This window comes from Talpa occidentalis, unplaced genomic scaffold (assembly GCF_014898055.3).
Source record: "Talpa occidentalis isolate TD23 unplaced genomic scaffold, MPIMG_talOcc4v2.1 talOcc4.13, whole genome shotgun sequence".
In the NCBI taxonomy this organism is placed as follows: domain Eukaryota; kingdom Metazoa; phylum Chordata; class Mammalia; order Eulipotyphla; family Talpidae; genus Talpa; species Talpa occidentalis.
In genome coordinates, this window is record NW_023601322.1 from 72,456,114 (window position 1) to 72,475,257 (window position 19,144).

A 19,144-nucleotide genomic window follows, 5' to 3' on the forward strand; every position below is an offset into this window, starting at 1 on the left:
GAGCCACCCTAATAGACACAGCATGAAATGGAGATTAGATGTACATGCTGAGCTCTACACAAATTATACGTTCACAAGCAAATGGCTATTGCCAATATACTTTAGGGTGGTTTATTACAAAGCCATAGATAGCCAGAAAACTTGGTGAATAAAGATAATTCAAATCATCTCTGCCCCACGTTTAGTTCTCTCTCTATATATTTATACAGTGGAGATGTTACACAAAATTGAAAACTTTCATATGGTAAGGTGCAACAGAAAGAATGTAACACGAATCAGAAAATTTTAGTCAATTTTTCTTACCTAATTTATGGCTATGCAATTTAATTAAGCCAATGTATTATCTTATTTGCATAATCTCTAAGTTGGACTATAAATAATGCTTACACGCAATATGCTGTTGAAGTAAAAACTGAGGGAGATGACACAAAATTAATAAATTATAGAGACCAAAGTAAGTATTATCATTCAGGAAAAAGAAAAGTGCATGGAAAGTGGGGCATCCCCTGGTGGCGCAGGCAGTTGAGTGCAGCGCGGTGAAGCTGTCCGCAGCCTCTGCAGTGTGGGTTAGATCCTGGCCGGCCAGCGAGAATCCCAGATGGCGCGGCAGACCTCTCCTGTCTCTCCTGCTACTCCCCTCTGCAGCATATTTCAGTCAGTCTGCCTGTTCTGTTCCCCACTCTGTCTCTGGGTGAATCCTCTCACCCTCCCATGCACCTGGCCTATACCCCAGTTCTTGTATGCATGAATAAATAAATCTTAAAAAAAAAATACTTCTTATTGGATGCAATTAAACATCACCTCCATGAAGAGACATGCAAGGATAAGATGCTCTCATTAAATCCTTGAGAAGACCGTCAGCGTGTTCCTGCTTATCCACAAATATAATGACAGATCCTGATTCCTGGTAATGGCCTAGAAGCTCAAGTAACTTCAAGAATTTCTTTTCTTCTTCAATCACAATCTGCAAACATCAAATTGCACCAAGTTAATGGAGTAAAAACACAAATACCTTCCTTGAACAGATATATTCTTATTTGTGACAAATAAATAATTCATATCTTGCTCTATCTGTAAGGAGCTAGGATGAACGGCTAGGAAAACAGTGATTTTTAAAGTGCTGATTTTGAATCAGTGAGACACAAAAAGCGTGACTTTCAGAGAATAAGAGACTTGCAAATAGGGACAAGTCATCTCTCTGCCTCCTAGCCTTACATTCTACTAACCACAGAACAAGATGGGTATGTGACAGTTCTACGTACGAGCCCACTACTTCTGGTGGGAGAAATTAAAATGTGTATTTTAAACACAGCTCCATAGAATATCTGGTATGTCTGATAAAATATTCAGGCTACAGTTGATGCGTACTACTTAAGTTTAGAAATCATTTGCCTTCATCAAAAAGAATGTTCTGAAAAGAATCACAGACAATGCCAAAACATGCAGGGAATTGGGGATTGTACTCACCACTTGTTGTTCTACATCAGAGCAAACCACACTCCTGCCTCCAACCTGCACTTCAATGGGTTTACTCAGGATTCTGCGAGCCAAAGCCTCCATAGCTCTGGGGAAAGTAGCTGAAAACATAACTGTTTGTCGATCAGGACGGACATTATCCACAATGCGCATGACCTGAGAAAACATTACAAATAAATATGGTGTAGCCTCCAAATCATAAAATGCTGAAAGCCACCGAAGAAACTTTTCAGAACTAGTCTCAAAAAAAGTCAAATGAGACTTTTAAATCTGCTACTTGAAAATATTACAACTGATATTACCCTACAATTTCTAGTTCTCACAGTTTTCTCATTTCAAGAAAAGGTCACTCTAGTCATCCACATGTATGAGTCCAAAATCTAGGAGCCATGCCTGACTACTCTCTCATTCACTGGCTTTACCCTAAACTAAAAATGGAACAAATGGAATAAAATTCAGCAGTCTCAGTCTTCAAAGTACATGTACAATGTAAACATTCTCCAGCAGCATCATAGCAGTTTTCCCTCACTGACCCCACATGTTTTTACTGAGCAACCTGAGAATACCCCCAGCTTATTCTCAGTGCTAGGAATACGCAATAAAATTAGGCAAACCATTCTGTCTTCATAGAGTTTATAATATAATGAGGATAGAGTGGTAAATATACTGTGTGTCAATGATGGTAAAAGGTACAGGAAGAAACAAAACAATGAAAGTGAACTTACTGTTGTGGAAGTAGGGGTAGAGGTTTCATTTGATTTAGTGCCTACAGAGCCTTGGTGGAATCAAGTCTTAGGATTTCTGTGGTGACAGGTATAAAGAGGGGTAAAAAGGACATAATGAAAAAGATGGCTGATGATTTCCAGGTAGAGTGGTGTGTGGTTGGAAACTGAGAAGGATGATGCTTTTGCCAGGAGTAGACTATAGTTTCACTCCAACTAAAGATGATGTAGTCTATATGAAAGGGTACTTGGAAATTCTAGGTTTATGGGACAAACCTCAAACAATTCTCATCTAGATTATGTGAATTTTCTCCTAACAGATCTCTCTGCCTTTATTTTTGCCTAATCTGAAATCAACTTTCCACCCAGCAGTCAGAATGATGGTTTTTCAAACATATGACAGTACTTCTCACCTCCAGAAACCTCCTATGAAAGGTACAATATAAGGATTTATAGAAAATTGCACAAGGAAATAAAACAGGAGAAAAGGGCAACAAAATTTTGACTACACAGTACCTAACATACCAAAGAAAACTAAATCCTAAAATAAGAACTGTATTTTCTCTCCCACCCATCTTTTACCCCCTCTTCTAGAAGGGTTTCTCATCACATTTATTTACATAAATTTGAGTCAACTTAAGCCCGTATTGCTGTTTCCAATAAAGTTTCATATTTTCTCCAAATATACCTTATATATCTTTTGCAACATTTATTTTCTCATAATGTCATAAATTAAGCTTTTTAAAGAACATTTCATTTCTTTTTTTATTTTAAAGACTTATTTATTTATGCATACAAGAACTGGGGTATAGGTCAGAGGTGTGGTAGGTGAGAGGATTCAACAGAGACTAAGTGGGGAACACAACAGGCAGACTGACGGAAATACACTGCTGAAATGGAACAGCAGGCGAGGCAGAAGTCTGCTGTGCCATGTGGGTTGGTCCCTGGCCAGGGACTGAATTCGTGCTGCAGTGGCTGCAGATAGTTTCATAGGTTGCGTCTTAATCCCTTGTGCCACCAGGGAGGCCCACATTTTTTTTTTTAAAGATTTATTTATTTATGCATACCAGAGTTGGGGTATAGGCCAGAGATGCAGGGGAGGAGGGTGAGAGGATTCACGAGAGACAGAGTGGGGAACAGAACAGGCAGACTGACTGAACTACACTGCTGAGGGGCGCAGCGGGAGCAACAGGAAAGGTCTGCTGCACCATGTTGTTTGCTCACTGGTTGGCCAGGGATCAAACTCATGCTGCAGAGGCTGCGGATTGCTTCAAAGTGCGGTGCTAAACCCCTTCTGCCACCAGGGAGGCCCCTTAAAGTACATTTCTTAATTTACTAGGAAGAGAAACGTAAACGATATGTTTGCTGACTGTATCTAGAAACTTCACTATTCTCTTATCTGTCTATCTGTCCATCCCAATCATCTGTCTATCTGTCATCTATCTATCCCAATCATCTGTCTGTAGACAATACTTTTACTCTTCTGCAAAGAAGTCATATCATCTGCAAGTAACAATTATTTTCTTTCTTTCCAAATATTTCCAAGTTACTTCCTATTCTTGTCTGTGCTGACGAGGAGCTCCAATAAAATGCTGAGTGGATGTTAAATATCTCACTTTGTTTCTTAGGTTCATAGTTTAAAAGTTTCACAGTAAGATACATACTACAAACTTTTGGTGGTAAACAGTCTTTCGTTATTATTAGCTAAGAGGGGATCCCTACTACTCTTAGTGTGGTAAATTTATAAATGAGTAAAATTTTATGAAATGCCTTTTCCCTATTTGAGATAATACTGTGTTTTCACACCCCTGTTCTGGCAACAGGGTAAAGTGATTTATTACAGTAATCTCCCCTTATCCTCAGTGGATACTTTCTGAGAGCCCTGGTGGCTCTCAGTGTTATAGACAACACTGAACACTATATATACTGTGCTTTTTCCTATACATACATACCTATATGTATAAAGTTTAATTTATACATTAGGCACAATAAGAAATTAACAACAATGCAATAAAATAATTACAACAATGTAATAAGTTATATAAATATGGTCCCTCAAAATATCTTACTGTAGGGCCTCCCTAGTGGCGCAAAGGGTTAAAACACAACCTATGAAGCTGCAGCACGAGTTCCGATCCCTGGCCAGAGACCTACCCACATGGCGCAGCAGACCTCTGACACGCCCACTATTCCCCTTAGCAGTGCACTTCGGTCCATCTGCCTGTTCTGTTCCCCACTCTGTCTCTGGTGAATCCTCTTACCCTCCAAACCTCTGGCCTGTACCCCAGTTCTTGTATGCATAAATAAATAAATCTTTAAAAAAAAAAATCTTACTGCACATAACATTTTCCAATCACAGTTGACCATAAGTAACTAAAACTGTGGAAACCAAAACAATGGATAAGATTTTGTTAATATTAAACTCATCTTACATCCACAGAAAATTAACTTCCATATGAAAATCTACTTTAAGCATTGTTATATTTAGTTCCCAAATAAGATTTTTTTGAGCTTTTTCATCATTGTACATAAAACTATAACTTACCTTGTTTGATTCTGGTATTAAGATTACACTGGACCATAAAGTTGAGAACACTGGACCATTATGGAATAGCCAGTTTGAGAGTTTCTTCAAAAGATAGACAAACGGCCTTCAGGGTGGCCAGGGATTAAAGACTCAGCGTTATCAAACTATCGCCAGCCACTGTGACCTGAGTTTGATCCCTGGCCAGGGAGCTACCCACAAGGTGCAGCAGTCCTCTCCTGTCTCGCCTGCTGTTCCCCTCAGCAGTGTATTTCAGTAGGTCTGCCTGTTCTGCTCCCCACTGTCTCTGGTGAATCTTCTCGCCCCCCAGCACCTCTGGGCTAGACCCCAGTTCTTGTATGCATAATCAATAAAAAAAATAAATCTTTAAAATCTACACTATAGCTCAGAACATAATCAACAACTCAATCTAAAACCTCTCTCCAACAAGTAAACAATTACTCAGCCTTTCTCCCCTCTACTTAGGGCAGGGGATGATTCACACTTTGCAAATCAATGAAAAATGTGTTTGGAATTCATTCTGGAAAGGCCTGTCACGACACTTACTGCCAGCACTATCATAAGTGCTAAGGTTCCTATGATTGGGAAAGATGTAAAAGGGAACCAGTTTCATTTTGCATCTTATTCTTTAAGTCCCTCTACTTTTTTTCCACAAACAGACTCCTTGTAAGTGCTTGAACACTATCTTCCCACTATAAAGTAACCTGGTTCATCTCTAAATAATGCTATCCAAGTCATATAGCACATTATGTTCATTTCAAGCTTGTTGGGACAGAAAGGATAATCTACTATTTCTTATATGTGACAAACTTTTTCCAGAGTTAAAAGAGGCTATGAAGTCCTCTACTCCAAACTACATACTCCTCATTTCTTTTATCTGTTCCTCACATGGCTCAAGTGTTAACCATAATCCTGTTAACTCTCTTTTGTGGTCCTCTGTAATCATTTAGAATGTGGTCCCTAAACTTATTTATTTATTTTTAAAGATTTATTTATTTATTTATATAAGCACTGGCTACAGTCAGAAGTACAGGAGGGTGAGAGAATTCACCAGAGCCAGAGCAGAGAGCAGAACAGGCAGACTGACGAAGTACACTGCTGAGGGGAGCAGCGGGAGGCAAGAGAGGTCTGCGCGCCATGTGGGACCCTCGCCTGGCAGCTGGGGATCAAACCAGCACTGTAGAGGCTGCAGGCAGCTTTGCAACCCAGCACTCAACCGCTGCGCCACTGGGGAGGCCCTGGTCCCTAAATTTAAACATAATGTATGTACCATAACTACATTTTTGAAGAATACATGAATAAACTGAAAAAGTCAACCATGATGTTAACCTTACCCTTTCTAATATCCATTTTTATTTTTTTTTAAAGATTTATTTATTTATGCATACAAGAACTGGGGTGCAGGCCAGAGGTGCAAGGGATGAGAGGATTCACCAGAGACAGAGTGGGGAACAGAACAGGCAGATCGATGGAAATACACTGCTGAGGGGAGCAATGGGCGAGCCAGGAGTAGTCTGCTGCACCATGTGGTTGCTCCCTGGCCAGGGATCAAACTTGTGCTGCAGTGGCTGCGGACAGCTTCATAGTTTTTGTCTTAACTCCTTGCGCCACCAGGGAAGCCCTCTAATATCCATATTTATTATTGCACTTTGTGATAATCGATTTTTTTGGCATCCATAACACATTAACAATTCACACTGCTGTCAAGAAAATCTTCCACCACCTTTGAACATGCATTTCTTTTAAAGTTTTGCATTTGAGAAAACAGAATGTGTAAGAAATACAAAAATCTATGTTAGACCAATGCTTTGCACTAAAGGCATGAATTAGGGCCTCCTAAAGGGTTTAAATTCTCAGTGCTCTCAAGCTATTGCCAGCCACTGTTCAATATCCAGCCAGGGAGCTAAGCCACATGGCACAGCAGACCTCTTCTGTCTCACCAGCTGGTCCTCTCAGGAGTATATTTCAGTAGATCTGCCTGCTCTGCTCCCCACTCTGTCTCTGTTGAATCCTCTAGCCCTCTGCACCTCTAGCCTACAACTCAGTTCTTGCATGCATAAATAAATAAAAATAAATCTTTAAAAAATAAATAAAAGCACAAATTAAATTAATTTGAAATACGAGAACTATAAAATATGAAAGCTTGAGATTCTATAAGAATAATCTAATTCTAATTTTACCAATGATGGTTCAATTGGCTAAGGAAAGCCTGAACAAATACTCTGAATATAAAAAATTCAAAACAGAAATATTTATTTCCTTTTCATATGTCCCAATCCACCATTTTACCACATAGTAGAGGTGTGAGAATATTCAAGAATTTCAAAATCCATTAACATTTCACTCTCATGGCAGTTTATTTTACAGTTCAAAGCACTAAGAAATTTAAAATCACCTGTGGTTCAAAACCCATGTCAAACATTCTGTCTGCTTCATCTAAAACAACATATGTCACTCTTCGAAGATTTGTGACCCGACCTAAGGTGAGGAAAGAAAAATAAAGACAAAAAGAAAACTGAAAATCAGTCACAGTTCATTTTATGACTACCAAGAACTTTAAAAAACTGTAAAGGGAACTAAAATGCCTGACTTAACCAGAGGGGTAAGTTAGGTATCTTTAAACAGTGAAAAGAAATTTTGGTCTACAATGTCTTAATCTAATGGCAAATACTTTCTGACAATGGGTATATGAGGCCCTTTATTTTGTCAAACTCGTCTCTTGCATACCATCATAGGGCCTGAAGAACCTGTAAAATTCAGAAAACAGCCCTCTCCAAAACACATCATAAAACTAAGACTGAGATGAAGCATCGAGCCACATCAGCCATTATCTGACAGCATCACCTAGGAAAAAACATATTAGAGATTACAGCGTATGTGTGGAAAGCAAGTTCCAGAGCTAACTATTTCAGATGTAGAAAACTGCTCTTTATGTATTTTTTAACCTACTTTCATATAGTTAGAAGTTTTAAATGGGCATTAATGACAACGTACAAAAGCTTTAAACACCAAATGTGTTACATAAATACACATTCTTCTATACAAAGATACAAATCCAATTTCACTAAGTGTTCCCACTGGTCTAAATAAGAGCAATTGGTCTCTTAGCCACTGAAAACTAAATACATACACAGGAATTCCTTCCTAAAAGATTAACAAAAGCATTTCTATCAATTGCTGAATCAATCACCTGGCAAAACATATATAAAAAAGTTATTAAATATAAACCAAAAAGATAAGGGAAAAAAGTAAAATTAATCAAGATGAATTCAGATGAGTTAAATCAATGCAGCATTGAGAAAAAACAAGGGATTATTTAATCAGCATTCAATCCAAAACTTTTCATATGCTGTATAAGCACATTGACATCAATTTTGATGTCACTTTGCCAACTTCATGGACAATTAGAATTAAATGTATACAGAAATTCAAGCAGAATTCTATTAGAAACATGCATTACTCACAGTTTTTAATACTCTATTATGTATATAATGAGTACTACAATGAAAATCTTCCAAAGCATTTTCTTCAAAAAGTAGAAATGAGCCAAAATATATGCTTTCTAATATTTAAGTATTCCACACTAACATTTGCAGCCCCAATTAGTTTTGCAAGGTTGGGAACAGCATTAAATTACCTACCTTTGATGGTTTAAGTCTCGGAAGCCCAGTTCTATAAATCTTGAAGGGCCTTTCTCCACAGAAGTTAAATAATGTCAACAGTTTAGTAACAGTTTTGATAGGGAATAATTTAACAAAGCACAACATTTGAGCTTAAAAAGCATGCAACATTTACAAAAGATAAAACTTCTTGAAGTTGCAATATCTTAATTTAGCCAGTATTGTAAGAAAATAATATTTCCAATGGATAAAAAGTTTTACCGAAAACAAAAAGACAGTCTCCCACCCTTTTAAAAGCAAGTTAAGGCCAACTGAATTAAGACTCTATGGTAATAGCTAAAAAGATCAGCTGAAATTAGTTTTGAAAAGACATTTTAAATTGCAAAAGTATTCTCAACGCTTACAAAAATGAGCTTGTTACAATACAAATGTTAAGATATTACAGCTTTAAGAAGAAATGTAGAAACCATCTGGTGGTTTCTTGTATCTGCTTTGACTTAACAAAAATGTACAGAAATCAAAAAGGAAAAAAAGAGAACAAAAATATACCTCTGACTTACCACTGTTAGCTGCTAACATGTCAATCATTCGACCAGGTGTGCAAACAATAATTTCAGCACCTCTTTTCAGTTCAGCAATCTAAAAAAACAAACATGAAATTTTATAGTCTATTTACCACTAATGCTTATTTAAACAGATTGAAAATATTGTCCTTGGTCCCAGGATTGCTACAAAAGGTTAAGGCAGGGGTTTGATTAGAAGACTCTAAAGTTTCCTGCTCAATTCTTTAGAATGCTGAAGCACTACTACTAAAGGGGTAGGTAGCAGCAACATGATCATACTACACTGTAATCTAGAAATTATCAAATAAAATCACAAATTTTAACCAATTTTATTTTGGCATAACGCATCAAAACCAAGAAAGAAACATGAGAGAGCAGGAGATAAAGTGGTTATATAGATCAACATTTTTCACACTGAGAGTTGATTCCATTATCAACTCATGAAATCAGTAAGTCACAACCAGTGGTTTTAAAATAAAACAGAATGGAAATACCAGAACGCACTAGCCAACATAAAGCTTCTGTTTGACATTTTTATAAATATAAGATGCATAGCACACACCAAGTCATCTTAAATTTCTGATTAAAGGCTGTGGTCAAAAAAAAAAAAAAAAAAACTGACAAAGATAAACTTAGAAAACTAACTTCAAATGTTTAAAATAGCTTGGATGGGAGTGCAAACTGGTCCAACCACTGTGGAGAGCTGTGTGGAGATTTCTGGACCTACTAAACATAGAGCTTCCATATGATCCAGCAATTCCACTCCTAAGTATTTACCCAAAGGACACAGAAACATCAATTCCAAAGAGCACCTGCACACCTATGTTTATAGCAGCACTGTTTACAATAGCTAAGCTTTGGAAACAACCCAAATGCCCAAAAATAGATGACTGGATCAAGAAGATGTGGTACATATATACCATGGAATATTACTCAGCATTCAAAAAAGATAAACACATGCAATTTGCAGCAACATGGATGGCGCTGGAAGGGATCATGCTCAGCGAAATAAGCCAAAAAGAAAAAGAAAAATACCGGATGGTCTCACTCATAGCAGGAATCTAGAAAACTTAAATAAGGGACCAGGAAAATGAATATAAGAAAGTGAAAATCAAAATCAACAAAAAACTATGAACCAGAGACACTTTTTGGGGGGTGGGGGGCGGGAGGGGAAGGATTGGGGTCAGAATGGGGCGTTTGCAATTGTATGGGGGAATATAAAAATAAAATTTATTATTAAAAAAAAAAATAAAATAAAATAGCTTGGAATACAGGCCTAGAGGTTAAGTCTCAGCGCTATCACCTCTATGGCCTGAGTTCAACCATTAGCCAGAGAGGTAACCCATATATGGCTCAGAAGACCTCTCCTGTCTTGCACACTGCTCCTTTCAGCAGTGTATTTCAATAAATCTGCCTGTTCTGCTCCCCATTCTGTCTCTGGTGAATCCTTTCACCTCCCCCAACTCTGCCTACACCCCAGTTCTTCTATGGAAAAATAAAATAAAATAGTTTAGAATACCAAAAGCAAAGATTCCCACAGTGTGTCTTTATATAACACAAACTCTCAGAAAGAGTTTTATGATTAAGTAAATTCAGAAAAATGCCACTTAATTCATCCCATTTTTCTAGATTAGCTTAATAAAGGCTAAGAAATTCAGTAGAAAAGAAACTTTTAACTTTGTATATTCCATTTCCAAACTTATTTGATCATAAAGCTGACTTTTTTACTTCTTCTAGTTAAAACTAAATATCTGATGATAAACTTGTATAAATGCCAAACAAAAGATTGAATGAAGGTATGATTAAATAATCTGTGCTAAAATCACTGAAGAATGCTGATGATATTAAAGCATCCCACTCACTGCAACCGTTTAAAGATGTCAGCATAGAGAAAATAAATGCTGGCCCATGAATCAGAAGAACCTAGGTCCTAGGACAAGCTATGGTATCATTAAGGTAAAATGTGTTAACCTTTCTGAATATTTCCTTATTTATACAATGGAAAAAAATATCTGTCTTCCTTGAGCATGGAAAGACAAAGAGGAAGAAGCAACCTAAGGGAAAAACTACTCAAAAATTGAAAAATAACACCATTCTGACCATTAATTTCACACCTCCTATTTTAAAAATTGTTAGAAGCAATCACTATTAAAACACTGAAACAGAAAATCACTTTTATTTTATTAAGTCATTCAACTTAAGAATGCAAAAACTGAATGTTTAACTACCTGCTCACTGATTCCTGTTCCACCATAAACACAGACCACTCTAAGTCCCAAGGTCTTGGAAAACTTCTTACATTCTTTAGTAATTTGTAAAGCCAGTTCTCGAGTTGGAGTCATGATGACGGCTGAAAAGATAAATATGTCAAAAGCCTAACCACCAAAAATTTTGATGCTCTGCTTTAAAGTATTAAATTTAACCTCTGCAATAAAGTTCAGTTCTCTAATACTATTTTTGCATTGTTTTATGCACCTCTGAAAATCCTATTTTTTTTTCCAAAAACTTTATTTATATTAACAGAAATTGTTATGGAAGAAAATTTTAAGAAGATTTTAAGAACATGCTATAGGGAGACAAATGAGTTAAATACCCTCAGGAAAATACTCGGTTTAAACAGAATGCATGTTGTTCTCAACTGCAAATCACAGAGTAAAGACAATCAAGTGACTCACTGTGCTGCAGAACCATACCTCGGCTTCCGGAAACAACCTTGGTCTGAGGGGCACAGACAGAGGAGAAATACACTGTGCCCTCCGTTTCCAAGAGTGGAGCTGAACAACTTTCCAAAACCCTACTCAAATTTGCAGAAGAGAGAGCTGCCAAATGAATCAAGAAATCTGAAGACCTAATCCTGAATGAAATGCTGGCACTATAGCCTTTTAAGGCAAAAAAATAAAAAATAAAAAGGAAAATACATTTCCTTACAATCTTCTATGTTGAGTTTATAGATCCACAGATACTGGCTAAAAACAAACCTCAACATAAATAGATAGATGCACAAGGAGACTACCTGCCGAGTCAGAGTTTAAAAATTGAGCTGTGCCAGGAGAGGCTGTTTTTGTACTTCTGAGATGTCACTCCAGAGCTCTGATGATTGTCACTCCACCTGCTGGTTAAGGGGAAATCAGCCCCAAAGTGCCAAATTTATAAAGGAAATGTACATCAAGACATCTTTATTGTCATAATTAAGAACATTATAAAGTATCAGGTCTTTCTGATAAAATGACAGCAAACAGTTTAATGAAAGGAATCATACCTATTGGTCCCTCTCCTTCTTCTAATGACCTCTGATCCATGATGTGTCTAAACATGGGCAACAGAAATGCAATGGTCTTTCCACTTCCTGTTTTGGCAATACCAATCAAATCTCGTCCAGACATGATAGCAGGAATGGCTTGGGTTTGGATTGGGGTGGGCTTTTCATAGCCATGCCTTATAAAAAAAAACAAAGGAAGGTAAGCAAGGAATTAATATATCAGACCTCCCATAAGATTAAGGTCTTTCAAAATGTGATCTATCTATAAATATTATTTAGCAAAAAAGAATGGATTACTGTACTGCATGAACCTAGAAAATACATTAAGTGAGGCAAGATACACTGATATGATCCCATTTCTATGAAATATCTAGAATAAGCAAATCTATATTGACAGTGAATTAGTGGTCTCCCTAGGATGGAGGACAAAGGAGAAGACTGATAATGGCTACATGTCTCTCTTGGAGATGAAAATGTTCTAAAATTAGATTATGGTGGGGGCCTTCCTGGTGGCGCAGGCGGTTGAGCACAGCGCTATGAAGCTGTCCGCAGTCTCTATAGTGCTGGTCGATCCCCGCTGGCTGTGGAGCAACCCACATGGTGTGGCAGACCTCTCCTGTCTCACCCGCTGCTCCCCTCAGCAGTGTATTTCAGTCAGTCTGGCTGTTCTGTTTCCCGCTCCGTCTCTGGTGAATCCTCTCACCCTCTTGCAAGTCTGGCCTGTACCCTGGTTCTTGTATAAATAAATAAATCTTAAAAAAAAAAAATAGATTATGGAGATGATTGCACAACTCCATAAATACAATAAAAACCACTGAATTGTGGGCCTCCCTGGTGGCGCCGAACTATGAAGCAATCTTCAGCCTCTGCAACACGAATTCGATCCCTGGCCGGCCAGGGAGAAACCCACATGGTGAGGCAGACCACTCCTGTCTTGCCTGCTGCTCCCCTCAGCAGTGTATTTCAGTCTGTCTGCATGTTCTGCTCCCAGCTTTGTCTCTGGTGAATCCTCTCACCCTGCAAACCTATGGCCTGTACCTACTTCTTGTATGCATAAATAAATCTTTAAAAAAAAAAAAACCAAAAACCACTGAATTGTACACTTTAAAAGGTAACCTTTGTGATATGTAAATTACATCTCAATATCTAAGACCAGAAAGAACAAGATTTTCCAATAGAGTAAAAATGTAACCAAGGGGGATAATTGTGTGAAAAAACTATTTGGAGTAGCAGGACATTGGGAAATGCACAATCATTAACTACTTACTTTTTCAGAGAATTTAAGATCTTCATGGAAATTCCACATTGGACCCAAGATTTAATTGGTTTTGGGCAACCTTTTCCCTTGACTGTAATGCCCTCCATTTCCAAACGAAATACATTTACCTCTACAAAAAAAAAGTTGAGATTAAAAAAGTCTTAAATATTGTGCTTTTAGTGGCTACTACTTTTGCAGTGGGCATATTAAGGTAAAGAATCTCAAATTCTTATTTTAGTGTTACCAAAAATAACTTCATATAAAACCTACAGAGCAAAGCACTAAACAGCCTAGAGATACAGTTAAAGGTATCACTGTTGCAATCAACTAAGGATAAGAAATACTCCATGGGCCTCCCTGGTGGCGCAGCGGTTGAGCGCTGGATTGCGAAGCTGCCCACAGCCTCTGCAGCGCCAGTTTGATCCCCGGCTGCTCCCCAGCCACCGAGGAGGGTCCCACATGGCCGGCAGACCTCTCCTGCTGCCCACTGCTCCCCTCAGCAGTGTACTTCGGTCCTTCTGCCTGCTCTGCTCCCCGCTCTGGCTCTGGTGAATTCTCTCACCCTCCCGCGCTTCTGACTGTACCCAGTGCTTGTATAAATAAATAAATAAATTAAAAAAAAAATACTCCAGTTTCTACAATTTTGGCTTCAAGTTGCAACAGGAATAAATGAATAATGATAGACAAGCAATACAACCACTTGCTCTACAAGCAGGAGGTACCGAGATTATCCTTATTTTACCATTATCACCCAGATTCACATTGGTTCCTCACTCTCAAATATCAGAAAGAAATGGCTAGTAATATTTTATTTGCTAAACTTCACATAAAAGTTATTTTCAATACTGAAAATCTCAACATGAGACAAGACAACTTTTGTTCACATTTTAAATACTCCCAAAAACATACTGACTCAAAAACATCCTCCTCACTGCTCTCGATCGTTGCAGATGATGTTCCCACTCTTTAGAATGACATACTGCATTCTGGTTCCCACGCTCACTTCTCCAAGTGAGCCAGGCAAATTCCTTCCATGCATCCATCAGCTCACAGCCAATGTACACTGACTCCAGAAAAATAAGTGTTAATTCTTCTTCTATTTCCACAATAACCAATAAACAAATAAGAAAACTTTACCTTCTTGAGACATTTTTGCTAGTTCTGGAACTTCAACGTAAAAGTTTTTTCTGAATGGTTCATATTCAATTTTTCCATGATCTACGGGTTCTAGAAGCTTTCTCTGTTTTGTCTGATAGCCTGTAAGGGCTGTCTGAAGATCAACTTCTTCCTCCTCTGAAGAATACTATAATTTTTTAAAAAAGGAGTTAAGAGCAAAATTCATTACCATTTTCTCCTTATGGGAAGCAATATTCCTAGCATTTAAAAAACTCCTCTCTCTCTCTCTGGGCCTCCCTGGTGGTGCAAGAGGTTAAGGCGCAACCTATGAAGCTATCTGTAGCCACTGCAGCACAAGTTCAATCCCCTGCCAGGAAGCTACCCACATGGCACGGCAGACCTCTCCTGACTTGCTCGCTGCTCCCCTGAGCAGTGTATTCCAGTCAATCTGCCTGTTCTGTTCCCCACTCTGTCTCTGGTGAATCCTCTCACCCTCCACACCTCTGGTCTGTACCCCAATTCCTGTATGCATAAATAAATCTTTAAAAAAAATAAAAAAATAAAAAAAATAAAAAAACTCCTCTCAGAGAAGATACGTTTGTGCTTTCTAAAGTTTCAAAATTTTTTCTTTATCTCTGGCCCTTCCAGAAAATTCTAACAAATTACAGCTAAAATAACATAATTTGACATAACTTCAATAAAGTTTTGCGATAGTCCTATCTAAATCTTTACATTGCATAGTAAAGTAACAGGAAGAAATTCCATTCATCCTATTACTGCATTTCTTCCTTCCCTATTGCACATCTGAGGTGTGTTGATGAGGTGTGCAGGAGGGAATCAAACACTGACATAGAGCAACAGGTCAAAGATGTCAGCATGTTCTACCAACTGGATATTCAGCTACAATATTGTTAAGACTAGTAAGAATTCCTCTTAATACTAGTTTAATAAAGAAAAGCATGTTTCCATTAATGCTATCTAATAAGTGATTCTATGACAATACCATGAACAAGTCAAAAATTAATAAAGACTTACCTCCATGGCATCCTGATCATTCTCCATGAGCTCACCTTTCTTCTTATCAGAATCTACAACTGCTTTTTTGGTAGTCACAACAGTGACCACTTTTGTGACTGTTGGCCCAGACTTCTAAAAAAAAAAATTTTTTTTTAAAATATTTTGCGAAGTTGAAACAATAAATAGAAGCAGAACTGAAGCACAGTAATTGTCATAATTTATGTTAGCTTATGACAACTTAAGGGGCAACTTATGAAAAAACTTATTTCTATAAATCTTAAAATGTAATACAATCACATATTTTACAATACATCAATGTAGCTTACTATATAACACATCTTTTTATATAACAGTAGATAATGCAACTTATTTTCAAACACTACTAAATGGGACTTTTCCTTCACTCGACAATACAGACATTGTTTTAGAAGTTCAGAATGACTCAACGAATGAAACAGGTAAAGGTCATAGCTCCTGGGGAGCTTTTATTTTCATAAAGGACAAAAAATAAATGATAGAAAGTTCTCATAAAGGACAAAAAATAAACATGATAGAAAGTTCAAAATTTGGTTAAAAAGTAACACATGCTATATGAAAAGAAAAATAGACTAGGAGGGGGTATTAGGAGTATGAAAGATGAAAATGCTGGGAAAATCTGGAGAGGAATTATTGATAAAACAGCAAGCAGGGGCCTCCCAGGTGGGGATTAATACTTAAGATGCAACCTATGAAGCTGTCCGCAGCCTCTGTAGCCTCTGTAGCATGAGTTTGATTCCCTAGCCGGCCAGGGAGCAAGCCACATGGCGCAGCAGACCTCTCCTGACTCGCCTGCTGCTCCCTTCAGCAGTGTATTTCAGTCAGTCTGCCTATTCTGCTCTCCACTGTCTCTGGTGAATCCTCTCACCCCCATTCCCCACACACACCCCTTTGTCCTGTACCCCAGCTCTTGTATGCATAAATAAATAAAAAAAAAAGCAAAGATACTGAAAAAAGATGATGTTGGCAATAATGACTTTTAAAAGAAGTAATTTATAGCTAAAAATCACTAGCATCAGTAGTCCTCAGATGTGAGAAAGAAGCAAAAACATTAACTTTTAAAGTTATGCATTTTGGCAGGTTAATGCAACAATGAACTCAAGTTATCCAATTAAAAATAGAGATCTTTAAAAATAATAAGGAAAAATTCCATACCTTTTCATTACCTCCACCACCTTTAACACTTCTCATGTTAAACTTTTTTACTTCCTCTTTCACTTCCTCCATGTAAGCATCTAATGGATCTAACTCTTCACCCTCCATTTCATTTCCTTCCTTTTCAGCTTCTGCAGGATCATCTTCATCATCTAAAACATTAGAATACATTTCCTTTGAACATGTGTTTCCAAAAAAAAAGAATAATCACACCACACTTCACCATTCTTTTATCTCATTACCCAAACACTCTCCTATCTACAGGGCAATTCAAATGCTCACACCTATAATTTTTCACAATTAAGTATTAATTTTGAGTAATAATGATAAAAGAAATAAAGGATAAAATTACAAATCATTAAGCTTAAACGAGGAAAAAAGATTAATTATGCAAAAAAACAGATCTCCCACATTAAATTTTACAATTGCACTACTAGAAGCAGAACTGAAAATTTTCTCTGCTTAATAATCTTTAGTTATCAATTACCTTTCTTTAAATCACAAAAGAAAAAAATAGCAGATAAATTATTAAGAAATCTAGTCTTATTTAACTAAGGACATTAATACTTAAAGATATAATCCATTCATTCATCTATTTAAACTAACATGAATTTTCACAGAAATGGATCAAAATTCCATTTTCCTACAAAACTTCACTTTTCTACACACTACTAAAACCCCAAAAGTCAAAACTAGATATGGAGGAGAAATGCTTCTCTTCTAAATTATGGAAATCCAGAGGAACTTGAAAACATGACTAAATTATCTTCATTACAAAAATTCTTAAAGGAAAAAAAAAAAGAGAGCTGTTCACTCACTGTGTCCCTTAGTCCCCTAAAGTAAAATGAGTGATTTTTTTCTGATCACTACTATTAGCAATTTAAATTTTAACAGAAATATTAATAGGAGTATTTAAAAATCTCAATATGAAACAAGCAATTTCACTTCTAGGTATATACCCAAAAGAAATGAAAGCAGGAATTCAGACACTTGCACATTAATATTTATAACAGCATTATTCACAAGTGCCAAAAAAAGGTGTAAACAACCAAATACTCAACAACAGATGAATATGTAAACAATTTAATAGATACATACAATGGAGTATTACTTAGCCTTAAAAAGGAAGAAAATTTGGACACATACTACAATATGAATAAATCTTGAAGACATTATGCTAAGTATAATAAGCAAAGCACAAGGATAATACTGTATGATTCCAGTGAAGGACCTAGAATAGGTAAATCATGGAAACAAAAAGTAGAATACAGATTACCAGGCACTGTTCTAGGGGTTTAAGGAAAGGGGGGACAAAATTACTGCTTAATAGGTACAAAGTTAACATCTGGGATGATAAAGTCCTGAAAAAGGACAGGGTGATGGGCACAGCATTGTGTAAAATTGTGAATGTCATTAATGTCACTAAATTTTATGGTTAAAATGGTAAACATGATGTTATGTTTTTTCACAGTAAAAGATAGTCTAAAAAAATCCCAATATAAACTATTACTCGTAGTTCTAGAATATTCTATATGAATTGTTCTCTAGGCTATAAGTCTAAGAAATAAACATACCATCATCATCTTCTAAACTCCATTTTTTGCCTTGTTTCATCTCTTCAATTTCCTTTTTCAGTTCCCCTATGTTTTCCATGGCCTTTTTGCGTTGTTCTTCTCGCCATTTTTCTACTCTTTCTTTTCGTTTTCTCATTTCTTCTTCTAGTTTATTCTGGTCAAAGTTCTTAGGGAAAAAATGAGCAAAACAAGAATTAACAGTTTTACTCCGTGGAACATTCCAAGTAATTCTCCAGAGTATAAAAAAAAGAACAAACTCCTAAATTTAGACTATCTTTAGTAAATCACATGTATTTTTACTATTAAATATACAAGTAAAAGGAAATCACAGTAAAAAGCATCTGCAACTAAAAGCTAGAAAACAGACCTCAAACACCATAGATTAACCTCATGTCAGTTATACGCAACATGTACGCATGAAGGCAATTTCTCCCTGAAAGTAAAAACTAGTCTAATGAGCAAGCAAATTTTCCCAGCTAGATTCAATTTTTAATCCTCTTAACTTCTCCAAATGACCTCAATAAACAGTCATTTTCTATTACAAATTAGTAAGTAAATGAAAGCTTTTTCTCAACATGATTATGAAGTTTTGTTTTTTTTAATTAATCTTTAGGTCTAAATTTCCTGGAAAGTCATTTTAAAGACTTTATTAAGATTATTAGAACTCTAGGGCCTCCCTGGTGGCGCAGCGGTTGAGCGCTGGATTGCGAAGCTGCCCACAGCCTCTGCAGCGCCAGTTTGATCCCCGGCTGCTCCCCGGCCACCGAGGAGGGTCCCACATGGCCGGCAGACCTCTCCTGCTG

At 37.0% G+C, this 19,144-nt stretch overlaps 1 protein-coding gene across 3 annotated transcripts in view; it reads right to left on the bottom strand.

Annotated features, from left to right (window-relative positions):
- Window positions 1–19,144, bottom strand: part of DDX46 (DEAD-box helicase 46) — a 50,050-nt gene that overhangs the window by 21,881 nt on the left and 9,025 nt on the right. For all 3 annotated transcript variants that reach the window (XM_054694382.1, XM_037509288.2, XM_037509287.2), the window contains exons 5-15: window positions 18,342–18,507; window positions 16,768–16,919; window positions 15,595–15,708; window positions 14,581–14,746; window positions 13,453–13,573; window positions 12,186–12,361; window positions 11,155–11,276; window positions 8,924–9,002; window positions 7,139–7,221; window positions 1,468–1,632; window positions 802–964 (exon numbers count right to left, since the gene is read on the bottom strand). In XM_054694382.1, coding sequence (XP_054550357.1) covers window positions 802–964; window positions 1,468–1,632; window positions 7,139–7,221; window positions 8,924–9,002; window positions 11,155–11,276; window positions 12,186–12,361; window positions 13,453–13,573; window positions 14,581–14,746; window positions 15,595–15,708; window positions 16,768–16,919; window positions 18,342–18,507 — 1,507 coding nt within the window. The remainder of the gene's footprint in view (window positions 1–801; window positions 965–1,467; window positions 1,633–7,138; window positions 7,222–8,923; window positions 9,003–11,154; window positions 11,277–12,185; window positions 12,362–13,452; window positions 13,574–14,580; window positions 14,747–15,594; window positions 15,709–16,767; window positions 16,920–18,341; window positions 18,508–19,144) is intronic.